At 41.4% G+C, this 27,495-nt stretch overlaps 1 protein-coding gene across 1 annotated transcript in view; it reads right to left on the bottom strand.

The window, feature by feature from the left end:
- ARNTL2 (aryl hydrocarbon receptor nuclear translocator like 2) overlaps positions 1-27,495 on the bottom strand; it is a 66,375-nt gene that overhangs the window by 19,935 nt on the left and 18,945 nt on the right. The window contains exons 2-6 of the mRNA XM_043441306.1: positions 21,433-21,588; positions 15,514-15,593; positions 13,299-13,391; positions 10,423-10,540; positions 9,525-9,668 (exon numbers count right to left, since the gene is read on the bottom strand). Of these exons, the coding sequence (XP_043297241.1) occupies positions 9,525-9,668; positions 10,423-10,540; positions 13,299-13,391; positions 15,514-15,593; positions 21,433-21,550 (553 nt within the window). The 5' untranslated portion in view covers positions 21,551-21,588. The remainder of the gene's footprint in view (positions 1-9,524; positions 9,669-10,422; positions 10,541-13,298; positions 13,392-15,513; positions 15,594-21,432; positions 21,589-27,495) is intronic.

Here is a 27,495-nt window from a genome sequence, read left to right as displayed (position 1 = left end):
GAAATGCTTAAGAAAACAATAACAGTATAAAAGATAGGCAGTATACAGATTATGGCAATCTACAAAAAATCAACTTAAAGGTAAAAAAGAGGGGAGGAAAAAAACAGTTGTTTGTGATAAGATTTAGGAAAGACCAGAATAGTCATTGTTGTAAGTTGGCACTTTTTGCTCAGTTTTTACAAATCTGAGTAAAATAAATTTTACTGTTATTACAAATCTTCAAAAACATTTTTTTGATGGAAGATGATACGGGTTGTCTTATTAAGATAGCAACTAATAATAATAGCAAAGGTGTAAAGAACACTTTACACGCCATGCTCTAAATTCTTGGTATAATTCATTTAATCTTCTTAATTAAAAGACGCTTGCTCCTTGGAAGAAAAGCTATGACAACCTAGACAGCATATTAAAAAGCAGAGACTTCACTTTGCAGACAAAGGTCCATTTAGCCAAAGCTATGGTTTTTTAGTAGTCATGAATGGATATGAGAGTTGGACCATAAAGAAGGCTGAGCACCAAAGAATTGATGCTTTCAAACTGTGGTGCTGAAGACTCTAGGGAGTCGCTTAGACAGCAAGGAGATCAAACCAGTCAGTCCTAAAGGAAATCAACCTTGAATATTCACTGGAAGGACTGATGCTGAAGCTGAAGTTCCAATACTTTGGCCACCTGATGCGAAGAGCCAACTCATTGGAAAAGATGCTGATGCTGGGAAAGTTAAGGGCAGGAAGAGAAGGAGGTGACAGGGGATGAGATGGTTGCCTGGCATCACTGACTCAGTGGACATGAGTCTGATCAAACTCTGGGAGATAGTGAAGGACAGGGAAGCCTGGAGTGCCTCAGTCCATAGGCTCGCAAAGAGTCAGGCTTGACTGAGTGACTAAACAACAAAAACAATATTTCTATGAGGTTCTAATACTATCCCCACCATCTTAGGAAACTGAGAGTTACTTCCAAGGTTACAGCAGGGAAGGCTGGAGCTTGGGGTTTCCATCCAGACAGGCTGCCTCCAAAACTCCCTCTCTGAACCACTGTTCTGGTGCTATTTGATGGAAGTGAGCGCTGTCACAGCAGGTATTCAAACAGAAGCCTGAGTGATGGAGAGGGAGGGCTATAAAAAGGTGCTCCAACAGGGAACAGCCAGTGCAAGCAGACTCAAGAGTGAGCAGTCAGAAGTGGCTGGGGCACCCTCTGTCACGGGGACGTGTCTGGAGAATAAAGCAGGGAACAGACAGTTTAGCTCTTGTAAGCCCTGCAAAGCGTTAGTTAGCTGCTCAGTCATGTCTGACTCTTTGTGATTCCATGGTCTGAAGCCCTCCAGGTTCCTCTGTCCATGGAATTCTCCAGGCATGAACACTAGAGTGGGGAGACACCTATTCCCTTTTCCAGGGGATCTTCCTGACACAGGGATGGAACCCAGATCTCCTGCATTGCAGGCAAAGTATTTCCCGTCTGAGCCAAAGGATCTTGTATTCAACACTTAACAGACATCAACAGTCTCCACGACCCACAGATGCCTTAAATTACAAGTTGTTATCTCTTTCAACCCCAAACCAAGTCTTGATCACTTCTTCCCTATCCTGCTTTATGGCACCACAATCAACCCAGGTAGTTAAATAAAAAATCTGGGCTCCTCCCTTTACCTCACCCAATATCCAAGATACCTTAAAGGAATTAAAGATTAGCATAAATACAAGGTTTTCATTTATACTAACAAAACTAGATCACAGTCAAAAACAAAAAGGCTGGGGCTTCCCCGGCAGTTCACTGGTTAAGACTCTACCTTCCAATGCTGGGAGCACAGGTTTGATCCCTGGTCAGGAAACTAAGATCCCACATGCCATGCAGTGCAGCCAAAAATTTGAAAAATAAAATAAAAAGTAAAAAGGCTTATGCCTGTGACAACATGGGCGGACCCTGAGTGTATTATGATGAGTCAGATGGAGAAAGACAAACACCATCTAATTTCACTCATATTTGGAATATGGAAACAAAAAACAAAATAAATGTACAAACCAAATCAACCAAAAACAAACACATAGATAAAGAGAACAGAGCAGTAGTTACCAGAGGGGAAGGGGAGGAGGGGAGGACAAAGTGAAGGCAAATCAATTGTGTGGTGAAGGATGAAACCAAATCTGAGTGGTGAGCACACTGTAATGTATACAGAACTAGAAATACAATGTTGTACACATGAAACATATAATGTTATAAACCAAAGTTACCTCAATACAAAAATAAATAAATAAATAAACTTTAAAAAAAGCTTATAGGGACTTCATGGTGGTCCAGTGGATAAGACTCAGTGCTCCCAATCCTGGAGGCCTGGGTTCGATTCCCGGTCAGGGAACTAGATCCCACGTGCTGCAAGCAGCTAACACCTGGTACAACTAAATAAATAAATAAATATGAAAAAGGAAAAGGCTTATACACTGAGTTAGACATTTCTGATTTCTTGCAAATTTACAAAAGATACTAACTAAAAATATTCTGTGTGCATGTGCTAAGTTGTGTTTGACTCTTTGTGACCCCATGAACTTGGGCCTGCCAGGCTTGTCTGTCCATGGGATTTTCCAGGCAAGAATACTGCATTGGGTTGCCATTTCCTATTCCAGGCTCAACTGAAAACACAGATTGGAAAGTTTTATATTAATCTATGGAATCTCATCCTATAGAACGTAGCCTTTGACTTCAGTTCTCTAACAATAGTGTTACCAACAATTTCTAAGTTACCCTGTTCCTCAGTTCCCACCTTGAACATTCATTCAGTTGGCAGATTTCTAGATGGGATTGTGTAATTCCATCTACTGATGGAATTTGATCCATTTGATCAATTATCTAAAGTTTAAAAAAAAATCCCATTAAAAAACACTTTTATCCCCAAAATCCTTTAGACTTTTACCTAAATATTGGGATCATGGGCCTCAAACCTTACCAAACTAATCATTTACATTAGCTCCACAAGGTAGATTCATACGCAATCTACTCCATGATTTTAAAAAGAAAAAAAAAAATCCAAGCACTGATATAAGCCACAGGACAGCTTTTCAAAATCCTTTCAAAAGGATTCAAAAGTCTTTATGAACGCTTTCTTCCAGAAGTTGCGGGATGGGTCTCTCAACTTGATATCTTGCTGGCTTAGTTTGAATTCTCACAGAAGCTGATCCTGAGACAAGGATTCAAGTACAAGAAGTAGGTTTGGGAGGTGCTCCTAGGGAGCTCAGTCAAGGAAGTAAGACAGGAAAGACAAAGAAACTAATAGTAGATCCATTTTCCAATAGGTCGCAACTTTGAGAAAACTGAAGCTTAACTATTGGGGCATTCTGGGAGAAAAATGGGGAACAAAAACGTCGGAGTTATGTGGCCTGAAGTGCCTCAAGGAACAGGAGAGCAAGGATATTGAGAGTTAACTTAGGCAGGTTGATAAGGAGTCCAAGCCTAAGGCCCTTTCAAGGAGGAGGTAAACATTCTTTCTTTTTTACATTCTTTTGCCTTAGACAAGATACTGTTCATAGGCAGCAGTATCTCTTGTCCAAGGACATGCTTTTTTTTTTTTTTTTTTTGAGTTTTGGGTAAAAACTCCATAGTCTTGAGCTCTGGGTTTACCTGTTCCTTCTGGCTAATCTCGTGTTGATGTCATTCCAGTATGTATGTTATGGGAAAGGGTCTGGGCAAAATTCTCACAGCCTTGAGGTATTTTTTTATCTATTCCCAGCAGCTCCTTGAGAAGTATATAAGGCCCCACTTAAATTAGTGAGGTGGGTACTCTCCTGCCCCTTTATGGTGTCTATCAGATGTCAGAAGGCTTTTTTTTTTTTTTTTTGTCGCTTTCACTTTAAATCCACACAAAGCTCTGAGTGACTGAGACTGTCTTTGGTCCTGAAGTTAAATCTCTTTCAGAGACCACGAATCCAATGGCACAGTTGACTGTTCATCACTAGATGTCAGTATTTATATATCAGCTGCCCTCACTCAGTGGGTGGGGGATGCTCCCAGGCAGTGCTGCCCTGCCAGGAGTGGAGGCCTGCCTCCTGCTGATACAGGCAGAACTGTCTCTAAGGACCAGAGAAAGAGGTCAAGTAGAGGGTCACGAGTGTTGGACAGTGGAAGCCAAGTGGCATGAGAGGATGCTGGGTTCTGATAACTCCCACACTTGCAGAAGAAGCCAATGGATTACTGATATTCTTGCCAAGATAAATTTAAGGAATATCTGAGCTATTTGGTAACAATCATTCATCCCTAGCAGCCTTTGATTTCACAAGTGGAGGTACATGAGCAATCTTATCCTTGTCTTAAAAGCTTTTTGAAAGTTTGAATGCATGGCATTCATGTTACAATTAGGGTCGAGATAAGGTTTTTAATGCCAATCATATTTTTTAAACAGACTTTTTATTATGGAAAATCTCAAATATCCACAAAATCAGAGAGAACAGTCACTCGAGTGACTCATGGCCAATCTTGCCTTTCCATAAACCTTAAAGTCATTTTCAATTAGCCTAAAAAGGGCTGCTTTCTAGTCTCTCTTCTTTTAAATTTAAATATAATGAAGGCAAAAACTCATCAAAAATATGATGAGACAAAAAATAAGTGATTGCCAGAGGTAGTCTGGGGAAGAGATGAATAGACAGAGCAGAGAGAATTTTTAGGGCAGTGAAAATACTCTGTATGGTATTACAACGATGACCAAGATTGAACCCTAAGGTAAAGTAATGGGCTTCAGGTGACTATGATGTGTTAACATACTATATATATATATATGCCATATATACAACAGCATTCTGGGTGGAAGATTCAGTTGATAATGGAGGAAGCTATACATGTGTGGGGACAAGGGATACATGGGAAACCTCTGTACCTCCCTCTCAATTGTGTTGTAAATCTCAACCTGCTCTAAAAAAAAAAATAGTTTTAAACAATAATTTAAAAATTTAACTGTAACTGACGTGTCATGGTAAAAAGGAAGAAAAACACCTTTGCTAACTATAGGCTTTTCTCATTAATAGGGAGTGGTCTTAAAACACAGTGAATTCCACTGGCTAATCATTATTGGAAAAAACAATTTAGTAGCAACTCTACACAAAAATGAAGGCAAAAGGAGAAGAGGGAGGCAGAGAATGAGATGGTTAGATAGTATCACCAACTCATTGGGTGTGAGTTTGAGAAAACTCTAGGATAGTGAAGGACAGGGAAGCCTGGAGTGCTGCAGTCTACAGGGTCACAGAGTCAGACGTGACTTCAAGACTGGACAACAACTATGTAAAATCTAATCATTTCACTTGGCAGACACTCCCTTTGGTTAAAGTAGAATATAAAAGTGTCCCACGAGTGGGACACCATCCGTGCGGCCAGTCAGGGCTACATTCTGAGTTACCGCCTCCTGACCCAGGCAACTGTCTGTACGCCTGTCTACATACAGTCTCCCCAACTTCCAACTCTTCCACCGGTGAGGCAGGGCCTCGCCATCAGAATAAGACATATGCTTTGTCACCTTAGTCGCTCAGTCATGTCTAACTCATTGTGACCCCACGGACTGTAGTCTGCCAGGCTCCTCAGTCCATGGAATTTCCCAGGCAAGATACTAGAGTGGGTTGCCACTCCCTTCTCCAGTGGATTTTCCCAACCCAGGTATCGAACCTGTGTCTCCAGCAATGCAGGCAGATTCTTTATCATCTGAGCCACCAGGGAAGCCCTGAAGAAGGGCCCATCTGATGGCTAAGATGCCCTCACTGTTCCTGAGGCCAAACAGGGCTCATGCTTTTGGCGCAGAGCTCTGGAGTGTTAAGTGAAATACTTGGTCAGGCACTTGAGCAGATTAAAAAGTCCTTTTTGAAAAGGTGTTTGACTCTGACTGCAGGCCTCTGTGTGGCCTAGCCTGGCAGGGGAATGAACGTCCGTGTGTGGGCAGGGATAGATTCCTAGAGCAGGAGCCAAGCCCCTGGCTGTGTGTCTGCTGCAGAAATCATCTAGAATGGACCTCTTTCATTAACAACCTTTGGCATCTAGGAAGCTACTCCAGTTGGTAGCACAGCACAGTGGAAAGAACACAGATTTTAAGGCCGGATTCCTGATTCTGCCACTTTCTGTGTGACTTCCAACAAGTTACAGAATCTTTTCAGGCTTTGGGTCTTCTCATTTGCAAGACTGGGATGGTTTGCACAGGACTGTTATGCAAATGAAAGTAGGTTACTTATGCAAAGTGCTGGGCATACAGATTTTAAATAATTACTGATTCTCTTCTTGCTCTTTGACTTTCCTTCTCTTCTTTCTGAGCCACAAATAACAGCTTACATTTATTGAGTGCTGTCTAGGAGCCAAGCACTGCCTTAGCCACATGTAATCCTCACCTCACCCCCATGTGGTGCTGTTATTCCAGCCATTACATCCGTCTGCTTGGGCTGCCATATAAAATATCAGAGACTGAGTGGATGAAATAATAGAAATTAACTTTCTCACAGTTCTGGGAGCTAGCGGTCCTAGATCAAAGTGTTGGAGAGTTTGGTTTCCCCCAAGGCCTCCCTCTGGCTTGTAGATGGTCTACTGTTTCCCCACATGGCCCTAACCTCTTTGTGTGTGTACCCCAGTGTCTCCTCCTCTTCTCATGATGACACCAGCCACATCGGATTAGGCCCCCACTCTTATGACCCTAATGGCAGAAAGCGAAGAGGAACTAAAGAGCCTCTTGATGAAAGTGAAAGGAGAGTGGACAAGCTGGCCTAAAACTCAACATTCAAAAAACGAAGATCATGGCATCCAGTCCCATCACTTCATGGCAAATAGAGGGGGGAAAAGCGGAAACAGTGGCAGATTTTATTTTCTTGGGCTTCAAAATCACTGTTGACAGTGACTGCAGTCATGAAATTAAAATATTCTTGTTCCTTGGAAGGAAAGCTATAACAGACCTAGACAGCATATTAAAAAGCAGAGACCTCACTTTGCAGACAAAGGTCCATATAGTCAAAGCTATGGTTTTTCCAGTAGTTACGTATAGATGTGAGAGTTGGACCATGAAGAAGGCTGAGTGCCTGAGTTAATGCTTTTGAATTGTGGTGTTGGAGAAGACTCTTGAGAGTCCCTTGGACTGCAAGGAGATCAAACCAGTCAATCCTAAAGGAAATCAACTCTGAATATAAATTGGAAGGATTGATGCTGAAGCTGAAGCTCTAATCCTTTGGCCACCTGATGGGAAGAGCTGATTCACTGGAAAAGACCCTGATGCTGGGAAAGAATGAGGGTAGCAGGAGAAGATGACTGGATAGTATCACTGACTCAATGGACATGAGTTTGAGCAAACTCCAGGAGATAGCAAAGGACAGGGAAGCCTGGGGTGTTGCAGTCCAGGGAATCAGAAAAATCTGAGTGACTGAATAGCTTATGATCTCTGCTGCTGCTGCTGCTAAGGCACTTCAGTCATGTTCAACTCTGTGCAACCCCATAGATGGCAGCCCATCGGCCTCCTCTACTCTGGGATTCTCCAGGCAAGAATACTGGAGTAGGCTGCCATTTCCTTCTCCAGGGGCTCTTCTGAATCCAGGGTTCCAACCCTCATCTCCTGCATTGGCAGGTGGAGCTTTTACTCCTGAGGTACTAGGGAAGCCCTATTGTCAAAGACTAACTGTATATGTTCAGTCATGGGCTGTCCTAGAATTTGACAAAAACTGAAATGAAAATTCAAGGTGAAAGATAGGACAAGCCTAGACAAGGTAGAGTCCTACCACCGATTTGTGACTTGGAGTTCCATTTTTCAAGATAAATTGTAATATGCCAATTTAATAAACATACATTTATTGTCAGCAAAGCCCAGATTCCTTTGGTTCCCACTGCAGAGCCTTTTCAGAAATACTTATGAGAATTACCATAGAAAAAATGATCCAAGGTGTTTGCTGTCTTGGTCAGCTGGGCCCCCCATAATAAATACTACAGGCTGAGTGGCTTAAACAACAGAAATTTATCTCTTCACAGTTCTGAGCCTGTAGTTCTGAGATCAGGACAGCAGCATAGTTGACTTCTGGCTTGCAGACAGCTATCATCTCACTGTGTGGTCACAGACTACAAAACTTCTGGGCTTCCCTCTTAGAAGGGTGCTAAATATAGCATGAGGGCCCCACCCTCATGACTTCATCTAAATCTAATTATATCTCAAAGGTCCTATCCAAATACTACCACATTGGGCTTCAACATATGAATTTTAGGGACACAATTCAGTCCATGTGTGCACGTGTGCTAGGTTACTTCAGTCATGTCTGACTCTTTGCTACTTTATGTAATGTATCCCGTCATGCTCTGCTATCCATGGGATTCTCCAGGCAAGAATATTGGAGTAGGTTACCATTTCCTACTCCAGAGGCTCTTCCTGATCCAGAGATTGAACCCACATCTCCTGCATTACTGGCGAATTCTTTACTACTGAGCCACCTGGGAAGCCCTGAGAATCTCATACTTCGAGTTTAAAGCAATGGCTCTCAAAAAGAATAGACGGGTTGAAAATCAACCTTGTGGAGTTGCAAGGTTTAGAAGCAAAGAGTAAGATGCTAGGCCAGGGGGTGAGATCCAGTTTTACAGAAGTTAAATGGTTATAACTGGGCACTAGCCATGCACCATGACAAAGAGATGACTGAAATATTAGTACTGAATAAGTACATGTGGAAAATCTGCTTTTCCCAGAAGGAGAGAGAAACTAATTTGGCAATCCTTAAAAGACTTAAAAGCCTTGATAGTGTTAGCCTCTACTCAAGTTACAACTTGCATCAAACATCAAAGAGATTTCAGCTGTGTTGAGGTGGTTGCATTGGCCGCCATGTTTTCTCTCATATGGATTGCTGTGTAGATTAGGTGATTCATTTATAACTGGATCTATTCAACATGGAATTGATTCATCAGAGCCATAATTATTGGATAAATAAATGCTTTTTACCTCAGTATTTGCCTTGACCAGTTCAGTTCAGTCACTCAGTTGTGTCTGACTCTTTGCAGCCCCATGGACTGCAGCATGCCAGGCTTCCCTGTCCATCACCAACTCCCGGAGTTTACCCAAACTCATGTCCATTGAGTTGGTGATGCCATCCAACCATCTCATCCTCTGTCATCCCCTTCTCCTCCCGCCTTCAATCTTTCCCAGCATCAGGGTCTTTTCTAGTGAGTCAGTTCTTTGCATCAGGTGGCCAAGGTATTGGAGTTTCAGCTTCAACATCAGTCCTTCCAATGAACATTCAGGACTGATTTCCTTTAGGATGGACTGGTTTGATCTCCTTGCAGTCCAAGGGACTCTCAAGTCTTTTCCAACACCACAGTTCAAAAGCATCGATTCTTTGGTACTCAGCTTTCTTTATAGTCCAACTCTCACATTCATACATGACTACTAGAAAAACCATAGCCTTGACTAGACAGACCTTTGTTGACATCCATACATGACTACTGGGAAAACCATAGCCTACCTGGATCATACAGCTTATTTTTTAATAGAAAATATTAGGACATTAATTTTACATCCATGCCTCGAATCACTTGATATTTCAAAAAGATGATACCTTTCTTCTTTGAGTTGGGTAAGTATTCATGCTCTTCTTTGACAGAGATTTTGCAACTCTTGATTCGACAGAAAAAAGATCGTCTTGAGCCAGAATACACATGATTCTTACTTGTGTGGAAATTACTGTGAACTTGCAAAGCAGCTTTCATAATGCAAGGAGGCAAGAGAATAGGAAAAAAATAATGTTTTCAAATAATTTTTAAATGTATTTCATCATGTGTTCTGGTCATCTATGGTTATTGACATCATTGTACAGCAAACCCCAAAGTGAAACAAACCAAAAAATGTATTATAATCACTTGCAATTTATCTTTATATTTTTCCCCAGGGGGGCAGATAGTAAAGATAACATAAACAAAATAAAAATTACATGAAAAAACTTAACTAAAATAGTATCAGTGGCATAAAACATCATTATTTTATATGATAAACAATTATTAGGCAATAAGTAGTTTCAGAGAAAAGAAGTATTTCTGGAAAAGGTAGAGAATATGTATACTTCCCAAGAACAATTATACAAGGTCTTTCACATTGAGAAGACCTGACACATTTGAGAAAGAGAATAGTTATCCCTCAGCAAATAACTAAATAATAAAAAAACTCCAGAAATTTTTTTATCCCAAATGACACTTTCCAATAAAGATTTTATTAGCATATGAAAGCTAGAGACTATGAAGTAATCATATTTTCCCAAAAGCATCTTCATATATTTGCTTTGATACATGAATTCTCTATATAGCGATATTTTTAAAACTGAGGTTGATGATTACAAAGTTGTTAAATAATTCTCCCCTTGATAAAACTATAATTAGCTAACTTTTCAAAAAATGATATTGCTGTACTTTTAAGTAAGAATTATATTCTCATAAAATGATAAGGCTGAAATGAGTACTTACCTTTGGCATCTATTAGCTTCTCTCTGGGTGAAATATCAGAGGAAGAAAGTTGTTCCTTTACTTTGGAAACATCTTTTGGATGTAAGAAGTCAAATAAGCTTTGTCCAATCAAACTAGCCTATTTATAAGGTAGAAGTTCATTTAAAGTCAGTATCATGTTGTTTCTATGTTTCCTCAAACAAATTATACTGTTTCTTTGGTTAAAGTGGCTTTTTCTTAAGCTTGGATACATCAGCTAAACTGGGTGAAGTTACCTTAGTGTTAAAAGCAGAGTAAAACTTGTAGGCAAAAAAAAAGTACATATACACAGACCCATAATTGGATACACACAAATCACATACACACACCTAATAACTAATATTTTATTTAAACTTAATCATTAGTAAAAGTGGTAAAGAAAAAAAAAGTGGGCTTCCTGGGTAGCTCAGTTGGTAAATAATCCACCTGCAATGCAGGAGACCCCAGTTCGATTCCTGGGTCAGGAAGATCTGCTGGAGAAGGGATAGGCTACCCACTCCAGTATTCTTGGACTTCCCTTGCGGCTCAGCTGGTAAAGAATCCACCTGCAATGAGGAAGACCTGGATTTGATCCCTGGGTTGAGAAGACCCCTGGAAAAGGGAAAGGCTACCCACTCCAGTATTCTGGCCTGGAGAATTCCATGGACTGTATAGGCCATGGGGTCGCAATGAGTCAGACACAACTGAGCAAATTTCACTTTTCACTTTCACTTTCATTGGTAAAAGTAAAAATATTATATTACAGAATAATATAAAAGACACAGAATATTTATGATCTCATGATGTGACTCAGAAATTTACCATACTGCCTTAAAAAATTACCATACTATTTGGTAAACCAAACCCAACTTGGTACACCTCCTACTTGGCATTTCACTTCTCCCCACATGCAGAGCATTCCTTGGCCCATGACTTTGTTTGCATGGTCTCATCACCTGGAAATCACTACCTCTTCTCTATAAATTCAGCTCCCTGGTCAAGCTAGCCAATTGCCTTTTACTCCCTAACTTCTAAGATTCCCTCTCCAAACCTGAAATGTCTTCCTCCTCCTCTCTGCTCTAAACTAGCAGACATTCTACTTCACATGTGAAGCCCACAGTGATCACTCTCTTCTGAACTCATTACTCAAGTAGACCTTCCTATGGAAGGCAGAACAAATGGACCAGCTGGTCCAAGTGGCCTGGAGTGCTTGGCAGTTAGATCAGTATAGTTCAGTCACTCAGTCATGTCCAACTCTTTGCGACCCCAGAGACTGCAGCACACCAGGCTTCCCTGTCCATCATCAACTCCCGGAGCTTGCTCAAACTCATGTCCATTGAGTTGGTGATGCCATCCAACCATCTCATCCTCTGTTGTCTCCTTCTCTTCCTGCCTTCAGTCTTTCCCAGCATCAGGGTCTTTTCCAGTGAGTCAGTTCTTCACATCAGGTGGCCAAAGTATTACAGTGTCAGCTTCAGCATCAATCCTTCCAGTGAATATTAAGGACTGATTTCCTTTAAGATGGACTGGTTGGTTCTCCTTGCAATCAAGAGTCTTCTCCAACACCACAGCTCAAAAACATCAATTATTCGGCACTCAAGCTTTCTTTATAGTCCAACTCTCACATCCGTATATGACTACTGGAAAAACAATAGGCTGATGTATAAATCAGATTGCTAGTTTTTTTTCTTTTTTTTAAGGCAGTTAGATAGCTCTACTTAAAAAAAAAAGCTAGCAATCTGATTTATATACTTTAGTCTATCGTGTGATTGGCTAATATATAAGTCTATGCCCAGAACTCTGCTTCAGAGCAAATTAGTTTTTTTTTTTTTTAATTGAAGTATAGTTGATTTACAATGTTGTACCAATCTCTGCTATACAGATAGATCAGATTTCTGAAGCTGAAAAGCTGAGGACAAGACCCTGTACCATGGGGATCCCGAAGTCCTCCTGAGCAGTCAGTGAATCTCTTGGTCTCTGAAATGCAAAGTCAGTGTCCAGTGGGACTGGACTCCATGTCACTAATTTGGAACTTAAGAGCTATCTTCAACTGTCAAGTATCTTGGTGTGTACCTATGTGAGTGATGTTCTCTATTTCTAATTAGAAAATATAATAATCAAATCAGCTGCATGATTCCTTTGGTCTTCACTCCTTTCACATGTAGGCTCATACTATCTATTTCTTTTACTCAACTCATTATCTATGAATGCCTTCCATCTCTCCATATTTTCAAGTTTTGGGGAGAATATAGGCTGAGATTGATGAGAGCTATTTATGATCAAAGCTGTTATCTGTATATATATTACATATTATATTATTATACTGTATTTCTGTTTTAAAGGAGACCCCAAGTACTAGTTTATTCTCTCTGTTGGTTTCAATCCTATAGTTTTTGAGTAACTAGTTTAAATTAAATGGTGTTCAAAAATGAGGAGACAAATCAATCACAGTGCTGGTTAAATAAAGGATGTATTTCAGAATTTGTTGCCAGAGCCTAGAGCCGAAGCTGTTTTGCAATGCATATAGCTTAATAAATATTAATGCTCTCTCTTGGAGGAAACAGGCAAGGGTGACTAATACCTTTCCAGCACTCAAATATGATATCTTATTTAATGTGTTTATATCCTGAAAAACAGGTATAATCATGATTTCCACTTTTTACATAGGAGGAAGGTGAGGTTCAAGAAAATGAAAGAACTTGCTAAAGGAAGGAAATACTCCTGTCAGTAACAAAAATTCATACTCCTTCTACATATCTTGCCATCTCTCTTGAAATTCTAACTCAGCAGAACCCAATCCCACAACCCAGGGGGAAGAAAGAGTTCAGAAAAAGAGCTTCAAAATAAACATAGTAAGAAATATTCTCAGTTTTGGATACCTGATCATAATTAAGTATTTTGGAGACCGATTTAGAAACGAAGAGAATTTTTCCTCTTTCACATCCAACCACAAATAGGAAGCCTTCTGCAGTCTAGGATTTAAAAATATAATACAAGGTGAATATTTTAAAAGATCTTGAGGGAAATGTGGTTCACTGATTTATGTAGGTATAGACATTAGATTTATTTTGCTCTTCTTGATGTATTAACCTACCCACAGTTTAAATTCTAACGAGCATTGTAAACAATTCAAAAACAAGTTAATTTGATTGTTAATGGGTAGAGTTTCTTTTGAAGGTGATGATAATGGTCTAAAATTGCACTGTGGGAGTTTCCTGGTGGACCAGCGGCTAAGAGTCCATGCTTCCAATGCAGAGGGCCCAGGTTCAATCCCTAGTCTGGGAACGAGATCCCACATGCCACAATTAAGACTTTTCAAGCCTCAACTAAAGATCACATGTACCACAGCTAAGACCCGGTGCAGCCAAATAAATAAATATTTAAAATTTTTCCTTAAAAATGATAAGAGTTGCATTGTGATTATGATTGCATAACTCTGTGAATATACTAAAAACTATATGGTATGTGAATTATCTCAAAGAAAGGAGTTAAACAAAAAATAAAATAAAAGATCTTCTGTCTCTCTCATACATACACATTCAGATTTTGAGAAAATTATTGTAGCAATAAAACTAAAGAGTAGTCATAATAGCTAGTAAAGTTAATTTTAAGAAATTTTCTCATTATATAAAAAGATTGATAACATCAAATTGAACTCCAGTCAAAACTAATGTTTTTGATCTGGAAAGTTCAGGCATGTATTATTAAATTGAAATATTTCATAATATAAAAATTACCTGTGTCAAATTCTATACTCATATAGAAACTCTGTAAACATATCAAAACACATCCATAACAGTTGCCTGTGGATGTGTTGAGATGGAAGGACTGTGCAGACTGGGATAAAGGACGCATCAGGAATACTATATTTGAATTCAGCTGTTCAGATAAAAAAGGGGCTCTTAAAAAAATTAAAGGACAACGATAACCCTATATGCAAAACAGAAAAAGAGACACAGAAATACAGAACAGACTTTTGAACTCTGTGGGAGAAGGTGAGGGTGGGATGTTTCAAAAGAACAGCATGTATACTATCTATGGTGAAACAGATCACCAGCCCAGGTGGGATGCATGAGACAAGTGCTCCGGCCTGGTGCACTGGGAAGACCCAGAGGAATCGGGTGGAGAGGGAGATGGGAGGGGGGATCGGGATGGGGAATAAGTATAAATCTATGGCTGATTCATATCAATGTATGACAAAACCCACTGAAATGTTGTGAAGTAATTAGCCTCCAACTAATAAAAAAATTAAAAAAATAAATAAATAAATAAATTTTAGAAAGAGAAAAAAAAAAATTAAAGGACAAATGTATATAAAATCTTTCTATTTAGTCATACTAAGGCATAAAGCCTGGTAGTAACAGCATAAGATCAAGAAACATATTGCCTCCAGGGGGCAGGATAAGCCAATGACATGGTCATATTTTCCACATCAAATAAACCTCTAGACCAGTGAATCTGATGCATCTGAAATGATGAGGACAGAAAATGGCAAAGCATTGACTAACAACCACTCAGTAAGCAGTGGCTGGCTCTGCAGAGGACAGGATCCTGAAGGAATTGAGTACAAGATAGATGGCTTTGAAGAGGGGGGTAATAGTGGGGTACAGAGCTTACAGTGTGGGAGGTGAGCTTGTCAGGAAGCATAGGAGCTTAGCGTTAAAGACTAGCTATACTCTCTGCTTTGGAATAAGCCCATCCTCTGCCTCTACATTCATTAGCTCAAACTAATAAGACACGGGCTTCCCTGGTGCCTCGGATGGTAGAAAATCAGCCTGCAATGCGGGAGATCTGGGTTCGATCCCTGCATTGGGAAGATCTCCTGGAGGAGGGAATGGCAACCCACTCCAGCATTCTTGCCTGGAGAATTCCTTGGACAGAGGAACCTAGCGGGCTATGGTCCAGGAGGTTGCAAAGAGTCGGACACAACTGACACAGTTACTTGTATAACTTAAATTTTTATCTTGAAGGAAATTTGGCATAATATAGATTCCTGTACGTTTACAACAGTAAGTGAACTGAAGAAAATCTTCCTCCCATTCAGACAAAAATGCAAGGACAATACAACTTAAACAAGCATTTCTCTTTACTTACCTTAAGAATTAAGTGTCTGAGCTCATTATCGTGAATGAATGAAGGTCTGTAATTATTTCCTGTGTAAGAACTTGTCATACCTAAAAATAAAGAAGTCATGTAGTTAACTGAAAATCAAGTAGAGATGGAAATATAGTAAATGCTCAGTGAATATTAGCAATTCTGGGGCTGCTATTGGTGATGACAAGGATGATGGTATTTTCTCTTCTAGCACACTCTAAGATCTCTTCTATAATCATTCTCTTTCTTTCTTGTTACTAGATTGCAATTTCCTGCTTTCATATTTGAACTTATTAGTTCTTATTAGAACTTATTAGTTCTTAGAGCTACTTATTCCTTTATACACAAATGTACGGACAGTAAAAGCTGCATATTGAAGAGATAAAAATGCAATATATTATCTATAACATTATAATAACATGCAACAATATTCAAGACTTTGGTTATTTTATAATTTCTTAGCTTCCTAAAACTGATCATATGGTGATCCAGTGGTTAAGGGAATCTGCCTTGCAATGCAGGAGATGTGGGTTCAATTCCACATCTGGTTGGGGAACTAAGATCCCATACGCCTTGGAGCAGCTAAGCCCACTTATGCGCCACAACTACTGAAGCCTGAACGCTCTGGAGTCCGTGTGCACAACTAGAGTGTCCAAGCACAATACGGAAAGAGTGTACATGATGTAACAAGGATCCCGCATGCTACAACTAAGACCAGAGGTAGCCAAATAAATAATAAAAAATACTCCTTTCAAAAAACAAAAAACCACCTGATCATATGAATTATCCTGAATAGGGAGATTATTGAATCCTAAGCAAATTTTATGGTTTCATAGAATTTTCTACATGACCCTTTAAAGACTATATGGAGACTTCTGACAGTATATAAAATGTATAAAATATAAGTGAAATCATCAATTTTAAGCCCTTTCACAGAGTTCATTGTATTGATAGGAAAGTCTCTAAAGCAACCAGAAGAGTTTGGAAAAGGGTAAGGAATGATCAGATCAGTTCAATTAAGTTCAGTTGCTCAATATTGTCTGACTCTTTGCGACCCTAGAGACTGCAGCACACCAGGCCTCCCTGTCCATCACCAACTCCCAGAGCTTGTTCAAACTCATGTCCATCGAGTCGCTGATGCCATCCAACCATCTCATCCTCTGTCATCCCCTTCTCCTCCCACCTTCAATCTTTCCCAGCATCAGGGTCTTTTCCAATGAGTCAGTTATTCGCATCAGGTGGCCAAAGTATTGGAGTTTCAGCTTCAACATCAGTCCTTCCAATGAATATTCAGGACTGATTTCCTTTAGGATGGACTGGTTGGATCTCCTTGCAGTCCAAGGGACTCTCAAGAGTCTTCTCCAACACCACAGTTCAAAAACATCAATTCTATGGCACTCAACTTTCTTTATAATCCAACTCCCACATCCATATATGACTACTGGAGAAAACATAGCTTTGACTAGACAGACCTTTGTTGCTTTTTAAAATGCTGTCTAGGTTTGTCATAGAGCAAGGAGCAAGCGTCTTTTAATTTCATGGCTGCAGTCACCATCTGCAGTGATTTTGGAGCCCCAAAAAATAAAGCCTCACGGTTTCCATTGTTTCCCCATCTATTTGCCATGAAGTGATGGGACTGGATGCCATGATCTTTGTTTATTGAATGCTGAGTTTTAAGCCAGTTTTTCCACTCTCCTCTTCGACTTTCATCAAGAGGCTCTTCAGTTCCTCTTCGTTTCCTGCCGTAAGGGTGGTGTCATCTGTGTATTTGAGGTTTTTGATATTTCTCCCTGGAATTTGATTCCAGCTTGTGCTACATCCAGCACGATGATCAGGTCAAAGCTAGGCAAAAGTTTGACCTGACAGAAGTAAGGGAAGAACTAAAAGTAATACATTGGTCTTGAGGACATCCACCAAGTCTTACAGGGAAAGCCCTCCCTGGCCACAAGGGGGCGCAGAGGACTGTTCACCCAGCCCAGGTGTGCTGTCCCCAGGTAACTCTAAGCAAGGGTGATTCAAAAGTAAATCAAATTTCCCTTCCTTACACTTCCCACTTTCCCTAAACAGCAACCCCTCCTTCTAGGGACTGCAAATAAAGATGTTTTTGTAAAAACAAAACAAAACAAAAAAAAACACAAAAAACAAAAAAAGATGGAGGTAACACTCTAATACACGTTAACCATTAACTGGCCTTTGGATAAATTTACAGCCAAAGCTCACCAATTACCTGGGGCTTCCCTGGTAGCTCAGATGGTAAAGAAAGTGTGCCTGTAATGCAGGAGAAGCAGATTCGAGCCCTGGGTTGGCAAGATCCCCTTGGAGAAAGAAATGGCAACCCACTCCAATATTCTTGCCTGGAATCCCATGAACTGAGGAGCCTGGCGGGCTACAGTCCATGAAGTTGCAAAGAGTTGGACACGACTTAGCGACTAAATCACCACCACCAATTACCTAAGTGGTGGGGAAGGAACAAAACCAGAAAATAAAACATCCTCATAGAATGATTTGGTAAAGTCTTCTCAGACTGGCAGCACCCTTACAAGGCCTGACATAAGCAAAAGAAAGCTCTTTTGGAATCTACTTTCTAGGTAGCCCTCAAAGAATCTCCCCACATGACTTCTTGTTATTATAATTATTGTTATCCGTCCCCAGGAGACTTGTAGGAGGGAGTTGAGAAAAGGCTAAAGATGCAGACCTGAGTGCCCAGCTGGCACAGAAATAAATCAGTGTGAGTGAGGCAGTGACACTTGCAGGCTGGTCTGAAGCGAGGTTTGCAGAATTGTGCTGAGGTAACCCGGCCGGTGTCAGTCAGCCAGAGTGGGTGAGCCCTGGCTAAACAGATGAGTGAGGACGTGAGGATATGCCAGCGAGGAAAAGAGGGCAGTCGGTGTAGAGCTGAAGTTAGGGTGAAGTGAGCTAACAATGCATGGTGTGCGATTCTGTCTAGTGGCAAAAACAAATTCGGAACATGATCACTTATTTTTATTAAGTTCTTCATTGTCATTTATTGTCATTTTATTTTATTGTGTTCATCATCATTGAAAATGACAATATGACAATAATAATGACAATGATCATTATAACGATAAGGATAATAAGGACCAATATGACAGTAACAACTCTTCTTCCTCATCCTCGGACCACCACCTCCACCATTAAGAAACACTGTGCTCAAGGACCTCCCTGAGGACCTGCCTCAGGGAAAGGAAAGGCTACCCACTCCAGTATTCTTGCCTGGAGAATTCCATGGACAGAGGAGCCTGGTAGGCTACAGTCCATGGGGTTGCAAAGAGTCCAACACGACTGAGAGACTAACATACACACACACGGAAATGTAAAACTGTTGGGGCATACCAGCCTATGAGCGTTTTCCCCTTAATTAATTGTGCTATATTTTACAATGGATAGGGAAGGGGAATATTTGCCCTTTCCCCAGATAATTTGAGATGCACTGCTATAGAATGTAGTGAAAAAAATCATTTCACATCCTCTGTCTTCAGAGTAATTATCTGTGGACCATCTACATGCAACCCTCTCATGGCATCTGGGCATTTGGGGATCAAATTGGGGTACCCTCTGGCCAGAGCACTGGAATGCAGCCCCAGCTGCTCTATGTCATCTCACCCTTGGGTAACACTAAGGATCTGATCAGGATGTCTGATGAGGATATGACCAATTCGCTTCAGTTTACAAGAATCAATGGTGAAATCTATGCTCTTTTCCAAAGTACCCCTGTCCTTTTCCTTTCCCATCTGGATTTAGACAGTGTCTCCTCCTTACTGAGCTTGCCCTGCAGCTCATCCCATGCATACTTCCACATAGCATTTATCACACTGGGTGCTAAAGATCTCTCCCTGGGTCTATCTTCCTTATAAACCATGTAAACCTGCCCCTAGCGCAGAGCTCTTGCCTCATCCATTTGCCTAACCCCAGCACAGAACAAGAACCCAGCTGATGCTCAGTGCATACTTATTGAATTAGGTTGCTGATTCATAGCTTTTCGCTCAGGTCCTCCTCCCTCAGAACGCTGTGAATGTGAAAACTGTTAGGTAATTTTAGGGTTGCAATCAAATGACCTCAGTTGAACCTGCTAATGTTCATTGCTAACAGATTTAAGAGATTTACTGCACACAACTTACGCAAGGCCTAGTTGTGAATAAAAGAGAATCTTCTTTCACAATGGACTGTTAGGAACAAAAGACCACCAGTTGTGCTCCCAGAAGGAAGCCTGCCAGGCAGTCCCCCAACCCCAGGACTGCTGTACATAGGGATCCAGAGCTGTGCTTGCTTTTCCCCACAGCCTGCTCTCCAGACCCACTTGTGCTCGGCTGGAGCGCATAAGCCAGTTTTCTACCATCTGCAGGGATCTAAGGAAGGTGCTTTAAAGCACAACTTGCACAAACTACTATTAAATAGCCCTGTAATAGCTGTCTCTAGTTTTACTTCCTAATGTGTAGATGCCCCATCCTCCTCCGATCTGAGTTGATCTGTCAGGATTTTTTGGTTCATTATGAAGTAAGGTCCTCTTGGTCTGGGCTCCAGTTTGCATGTGGAGTCCAGGTAATACCACTCTCCTCTAAGCCACTTTAACTCAACTTGGCAAAATCTGTGTTCTGGCCACAGAACTTCCTTCTCCCTGAAACAGACTGTCCTTTTCCTGGCAAGCAGTTCAGGACAGAGATCTAAAGAAGACTGTTGGCCTTCCTTTGTTTATTCTTTTTAATACTTTTGGAGCAAGATTTCACAAAAATCTTTTAGAGCTTTACAAATCTGAACCTTCAGAGTCTCCTCTGCAGTCTGCAGAAAACTCATTGGCCAGGTCTTCAGACTGTATCAAAATGAATTTATGTCACCAACAATCTTGTATCTAAAGCCCCAGGCTATTTCCATCATTCTGTCCCTCAAGTTGGACTGGGTTTATTCCCAAAACAGATGTGATTTTAACTACACATGTACACAGAATATTTATTACACTTTGATTTAAAATTCAAGTTCAGGGCTTCCCTGACTCAGGGGTAATACGCCTGCCAATGCAGGAGACATGGGTTCTATCCCTGATCCGGGAAGATCTGCCATGCCACAGAGCTGCCAAGCCCATGCACCACAACTGTTGGGCCTGTGCTCGAGAACCTGGGAGCCACAACTACTGAGCCCATGGGCCGCAACTACCGAAAGCCCCATGCCCTGCAACAAGAGCAGCCACCTCAATGCAAAACCTGCACACCACAACTGGAACGTGGCCCCTGCTCACCGCAACTACAGAAAAGCCCACACAGCAACAAAGACGCAGCATGGCCAAAAGTACATAAACAAATAAATAAAATTAGTTTTAAAAATTTTGAGTTCAAAGTCAGAAATGATCACGCATCCCCCAATCCTCATCAGCTGAGGACCTCCCTCACCCAATATGTAAGACTATCTTAGTTTATGTGAGACTATATGAGTAAGTGGAGACACGTACTAATAGTAAGGTGTGATGCATTTGCAGGTACTACTTACAAGTCTGAATGAAGTTTTAAGAGAAATTGATGAGTTTAAAGAGTTTTTCTTTTCTAATAATGGAAATCTGACAATAACTTAAAATTATCATAGCTAAATATTTCAGAACTTCTAAACTAGGTATGCATGACAGGTATCATCACCTTAATATTATACCTGGGAAGACAAGAAGAAATGTGAAGACCTTTCAGGTTCACATAGTAAACCTAAGATGAAGTGTTTAGTGAAACCAACTTTTCTGACATCCAAATTAGTACTTTCTCCACCTATGGAATATGGATGAGCATCAAAATGAATACCCATAAAGCTGAAAGACTCATGAGTATAAAATCTCAGTAGCCAAGAACAACAAACCAGGGACCTCAATTACAGGGGAGACTTGTTCACAAACCCGAGTGCGGAGGCCATCTTCCAACTCACCTTTTAAAGATCTCAAGTGTTGAACAGCCATTCTTAAAACTGTCAGTTTATCCAGTTTCCGGGCCATGGGACTGCACTGAGGGATCATCGTAGACAGTTTTCCAATCAGGTTGTTCATTTTATCTCTCCTCCGCTTTTCAGTTTGGCTATGAGCTTCTCTAAGAAGGAGAAAGCGCCTCTGTTATATTTAGCATTCAGCAGACACTCAGGGACCCCAGAGGCACTAGCAGAAGCACGGGTGGGGCCGGCAAGCTCCCGCTCTTCTTCCTCCTGACCTTGACCCTGCAGATGGCATTCAGGGATGAGGCAGGACCGGCTGGGACAGGAGTGGCATTGTTCACACTGTTTTTACCAGCCTCCACCTCCTGCCCCCACTACCCTTGCTCCTTCCCTTCTGACCTTATTCCCTGAAATCTGTAAGAAATAAGATTTCCCACTCCAGTATTCTTGCCTGGAGAATCCCATGGACAGAGGAGCCTGGCAAGCCATGGCCCATAGGGTCACATGACTGAAGTCGGACATAGGATCGAACACGACTGAAGTGACTTAGCACATGAGAGCTGAGGTGGATTTTTTTTTCCACTTCCCTCTTAGAGGAAGAGATGTGTGTGTGTGCACAGTCATGCCTAACTCTTTGTGACCCCATGGACTGTAGCCTGCTGGGCTCCTCTGTCCACGGGATTTCCCAGGCAAGAATACTGGAGTGGGTGGCCATGCTTTCTGCAGGGATCTTCCCAACCGGGCGATCAAACCCGAGTCTCCCGCATCTCCTACATTGGCAGGCAAACTCTTCACCACTGCACCACCCAGGAAGCCCCTGAGAAAGAGATGGGTTGCCTTCTATTCAAAGCTAACTTCTCTGGTCTTCACTTGAACAGTTACCAGCATCTTGAACTCACTCTCTTTCACGGCTCCTTCTATGGGTCAATAAATGGGCTCAAGTCTCTTCCCTTTAGGGGGAAAAAAAGCATTTTCCCTAAATCTAGTGATTTTTTTCCCCTTTCCCTCTTCCCTCATTGGCCAGCTTCCTGAGGCTATTGTCTCACTCAACCTTCCATCTCCCAGGCGTCTCTCCATCTATTAAAGCAACCTCCCATAGCCCCCACTCCACTAAAACCACTCTAGCAGAAGTCATCCTCATATTATGCAACCCCAGCTGTTCCCTGCCTTGAATTGGACACTGGTGCCATTTTTCATTCTTCATTGGCTTCTGCTCCGCCATCCTCCTGCCTCAGCTCTTCCTCTGTCCTTCAGTACTGGTACCCTGAGATCCCTTACTCTTTTTTCACCCTAAAGCTTAACCCTGAGAGACTGCATTCTCTCAGAAGGCTTTACAGCAACTCATAAGCTACTTAACCATTTAATCCCTATCTCATTCATACCTCATCCAATTCCAGACCTCCAGAACTAGAAGGATGCACATCAGTGATTCAAAGCACCCTAAAACTCAACAAATCCCAAACTGAATGCATTCTTTGCAACTGGCCTCATTTTAATTCTTCCTCTGCCAGCCCTGATTACTCCTTTTCTTTTTATAGGGCTTATCTTGATTGGTGACACCACTGGACTCATGCTAGACCCTTTATTCTTCTTCATCTGGAAGAACCAAATAATCACAAACTCCTATAAATTCTTGTTTCAAAATTATTTCTTAAAGGTGTCTTTTGCTTCTCTCCATCTACCTGTTACTGTCTTAGTGTTAGTCATTCAGTTGTGTCCAACTCTTTGCGACCCCATGGACTGTGGCCTGCCAGGCTCCTCTGTTTAAGGACTACTCCAAGCAAGAATACTGAAATGGGTAGCCATTTCCTTATCCAGGGGATCTTCCTGACCCAGGCATAGAACCCATGTCTTCTGCACTGTCAGATGGATTTTTTACAACAGTGCCACCTGGGAAGCTCCATGATACTCATTGCACAACCCCTGAAAGCCTTTGAAATTGATATTACTACTTCTTCAAGTATCTTCCTTATCTACTCTATCCTACCCAAGACCTCCAGAATTATTGTTTTAAAATAAAATCATCTAACCCCATTGCATAAGGGATGATAGCATGCATTTCCACTGCCAAAGAGGAAAGTCCAGACTCCCTAATGACATCCCAGTGTTCTCACAACCTGGCTCATGCCTTCATCTCTGGTTTCACTTCTCCGTTCCTTCCCCCTACAGGTCCGGATGTTGTAGAGCAGCAACGCCAGATAACTTGCTATCCTCCAACACACAAAGTCAGCTCACATGTCCTCTATGTCTTGCACTCTTCTAGGATTAGAATGTCCTTCCTCCCTATGTTCCTGGAAAAAATTCCTAGTCCGTCTTCAAAACCCAGGTGACTTATTCTTCTGGGAAGCTCTCTTTAACATCCCTCTCAAAGCCACCTCAGTACTTTGTTTCATCAAACATACCACTACCATATTTCATCAAATCTAAGACACCATCAGCTGTAAGATGCACCATTATCTAGTGCATCACCACGACAGAAAAATGCTCTCAATTAATAGGAAGATAACACTGATGATAAGACATGTTTCACAGGTGATGTGAGGGGTGGGTGTATATCTTTGATTTAAAGAATTAGGTTATTCTACTTTTGACATTTTACTGTGAATATTTGTCTGTTTCTCCTACAACATACAGATCATGGCAACTCCAGGGTTTCTATATAAGAAAAGTTTGGGGTAAGTCAATCTAATGGGAAAGGGGAAAAATAGGAGATTTGTCCTGATCTATTATTAGAGACTTTAGATGAAGGAGTGGGAGGAAGGGGAGAAGCACTGATGGAGCTAACAACCCCCCCCGTAGCTGCCCCCCCCAAAAAAAAACCATTCACCTTTGGCTAATGCCTGGAATAAAGTCCATGCTTTGGGATGAACAGGATGGCATTCAAATTAAAGTGAAAGTGAAAGTGAAGTTGCTTACTCGTGTCCAACTCTGTGACCCCATGGACCATAGCCTACCAGGCTTCATCCATCGGATTTTCCAGGCAAGAGTACCAGAGTGGGTTTCCATTTCCTTCTCCTGGGGATCTTCCCAACCCAGGGATTGAACCCGGGTCTCCTGCATTGCAGGCAGACGCTTTACCCTCTGAGCCATCAGGGAAGCTGCATTCAAATTAAATGTAGATAACTAGGAGCAAGCAAATTGATCCTCAGACTGTGCTCCCCAAAGTCTGAAACTTCGGAAAGGGTCTTGGGAGTCATGTGGAAGAAAGCAGAAATGAAGGGACTCCTGGAGTGGGGGTGGGGTATGATAGAGCTGCTGTTAAAAATTCATTAAGCAAAGGGTTCTGCAGCTTCAAAAATAAAGTTGGCTCATGCATGCATTCATTCATCCATACATAAATGGATGTACTTAGCATACATGAATGCATATATGAATGGATAACTACTACTTTGAATGCCATCCCGTTCATCCCAAAGCATGTACTTTGTTCCAGGCATTAGCCAGGTCTTTTTTGGGGGGCGGGGGGGGGGGGTTGTTAGCTCCATCAGTGCTTCTCCCCTTCCTTTCACTCCTTCATCTAAAGTCTCTAAAAATAGATCAGGACAAATCTCCTATTTTTCCCCTTCCCCAAACTTTTCTTATATAGAAAGTCTGGAATTGCCATGATCTGTGCATTGTAGGAAAAACAGACAAATGTTCACAGTAAAATGTCAAAAGTAGAATAACCTAATTCTTGAAATCAAAGATATACACCCACCCCAACATTTTATCATCTGTGAAACATATAGGGCTTCCCTGATTGCTCAGTTGGTAAAGAATCTGCCTGCAATGCAGGAGACTCCCATTCCATTCCTGGCTTGGGAAGATCCACTGGAGAAGGGAAAGGCTACCCACTCCAGTATTCCTGCCTGGAAAATGCCACGGATGGAGATGCCTGGCAGGCTACAGTCCATGGATTCACAAAGAGTCGGACACGACTGAACGAATTTCACTTTCACTCACGCTACGGTCTGCTGTTATTGTTGTTTAGTCACTAAGTTGTGTCCAACTCTTTGCAACCCCATAGACTATAGCATGGGCTTCCCTCATAGCTCAGTTGGTAAAGAATCTGCCTGCAATGCAGGAGATTCCTGGGTTGGGAAGATCTCCTAGAGAAGGAAATGGCAACCCACTCCAGTATCCTTGCCTGGAGAATCCATGGACAGGAGTCTGGCAGGCTACAGTCCTTGGGGTCACAAGAGTTGGACTTAGCGACTTAAGTGAGAGAGACTACAGCACATCAGACTCCTCTGTCCTCCACTATCTCCCAGAGTTTGTTCAAATTCATGTCCATTGAGTCAGTGATGCTATCTAATCGTCTCACCCTCTGTCACCCCCTTCTTCTCCTGCCTTCAATCTTTCCCAGCATCAGGGTTTTTTTTTCCTAATGAATCAGCTCTTCCCATCAGGTGGCCAAAGTATTGGAGCTTCAGGTTCAGCATCAGTCCTTCCAATGAATAATCAGGGTGGATTTCCTTTAGGATGGACTGGTTTGAGCTCCTGAGAGTCCAAGGGACTCTCAAGTTAGGTCCTTATTGTTTCTGTCCTTTATCATGCCCATCCTTGCATGAAATGTTCCCTTGATAGCTCCAGTTTTCTTAAAGAGATCTCTAGTCTTTCCCATTCTGTTGTTTTCCTCTTATTTCTTTGCATTGTTCACTTAAGAAGGTCTTTTTGTCTCTCCTTGCTACTGTCTGGAACTCTGCGTTCAATTGAGTACACCTTTCCTTTTCTCCTTTGCCTTTCACTTCTCTTCTCTCCTGCTGGGGCATAGACTTGGATTACTGTGATTATGAATGGTTTGCTTGGAAATGAACTGAGATCATTCTGTCGTTTCTGAGATTGCATCCAAATATTGCATTTCAGACACTTTTGTTGACAATGAGGGCTGCTCCATTTCTTCTAAGCGACTCTTCCCCATAGTAGTATATATAAGGATCATCTGAATTAAATCCACCCGTTCTCATCCTTTTTAGTTCACTGATTCCTAAGATGTCAGTGTTCATTCAATCTTGCTATCTCCTGCTTGACCACATCCAATTTACCTTGATTCATGGACCTAACATTCCAGATTCCTATGCAATACTGTAATTTATAGCATCAGACTTGACTTTTATCACCAGACACATCCACAACTGAGCATCGTTTCCACTTGGCCCAACTGCTTTATTCTTTGTGGAACTATCAGTAATTGCCCTCTGCTCTTCCCCAGTAGCATACTGGACACCTACCAACCTGTGGGGCTCATCTTCTGGTGTCATATCTTTTTGTTTTTCCATACTGTTCATGGGGTTCTCCAGGCAAGAATACTGGAGTGGGTTGCCATTTCCTCCTCCAGTGGACCATGTTTCATCAGAATTCTTCACTATGACCCATTTGTCTTGGGTGGCCCTGCATAGCATGGTTCATAGTTTCATTGAGTTATGCAAGTACCTCCACCATGACAAGTCTGTGATCGATACAGGGGATACTATGGTCTATTCAAGAACAATTTTTATATTAAAGATTTATGTTTTAAAAATGTAATAGTTATCCTCTAAGGTGAAGAATGTTCACATCTTCTTTCTAACAGTATTACCCATTAACACAGACAGTAGCAGTAGACAGAACTGCCTGATTCCAGGAACATACAGCAGAAGAAGTGTCTTCTCTTACAGCCAGGATTTGAGGGAGATGAGAACTGATGAGAACAGTTCTCATCAGTTGGGAATAAGGAATGGTGATGCTGGGAGCTAGGAAACAGAGAGGAAGGTGAGATAGCCAGTTTTTGAATAAGGTACTTTACTTGAAGGGGGTGCACTTGAAAAGATTTCTTGGAGAATTTTGTGAAAGAAAGGTATATCTACCCAGAGGACAGTTTTCTGCTTAATAATTTATCAGGGCTCTGGCTCTTAATCCTGTGAGCAGCTACTGTCACTTTGAACCATGTCAGTGTTTCATGAAGTCTTATTAAAAAAAAAAAAAAAAAAAGAATAAATGGAGAAAAAGCAAAATTGAGATCTGGCCATGTTGCCAGAGGTAGAAAAATATTTGTTGATGTTGAAAGAACATAATGAAACAATTGACAGAGTTTATGACGATGGA

The sequence above is a fragment of the Cervus canadensis genome, chromosome 21 (assembly GCF_019320065.1).
Source record: "Cervus canadensis isolate Bull #8, Minnesota chromosome 21, ASM1932006v1, whole genome shotgun sequence".
NCBI classification, from domain to species: Eukaryota; Metazoa; Chordata; class Mammalia; order Artiodactyla; family Cervidae; genus Cervus; species Cervus canadensis.
Note: the sequence above shows the minus strand (reverse complement) of the source record. Positions and strands in the feature narration are given on the sequence as shown.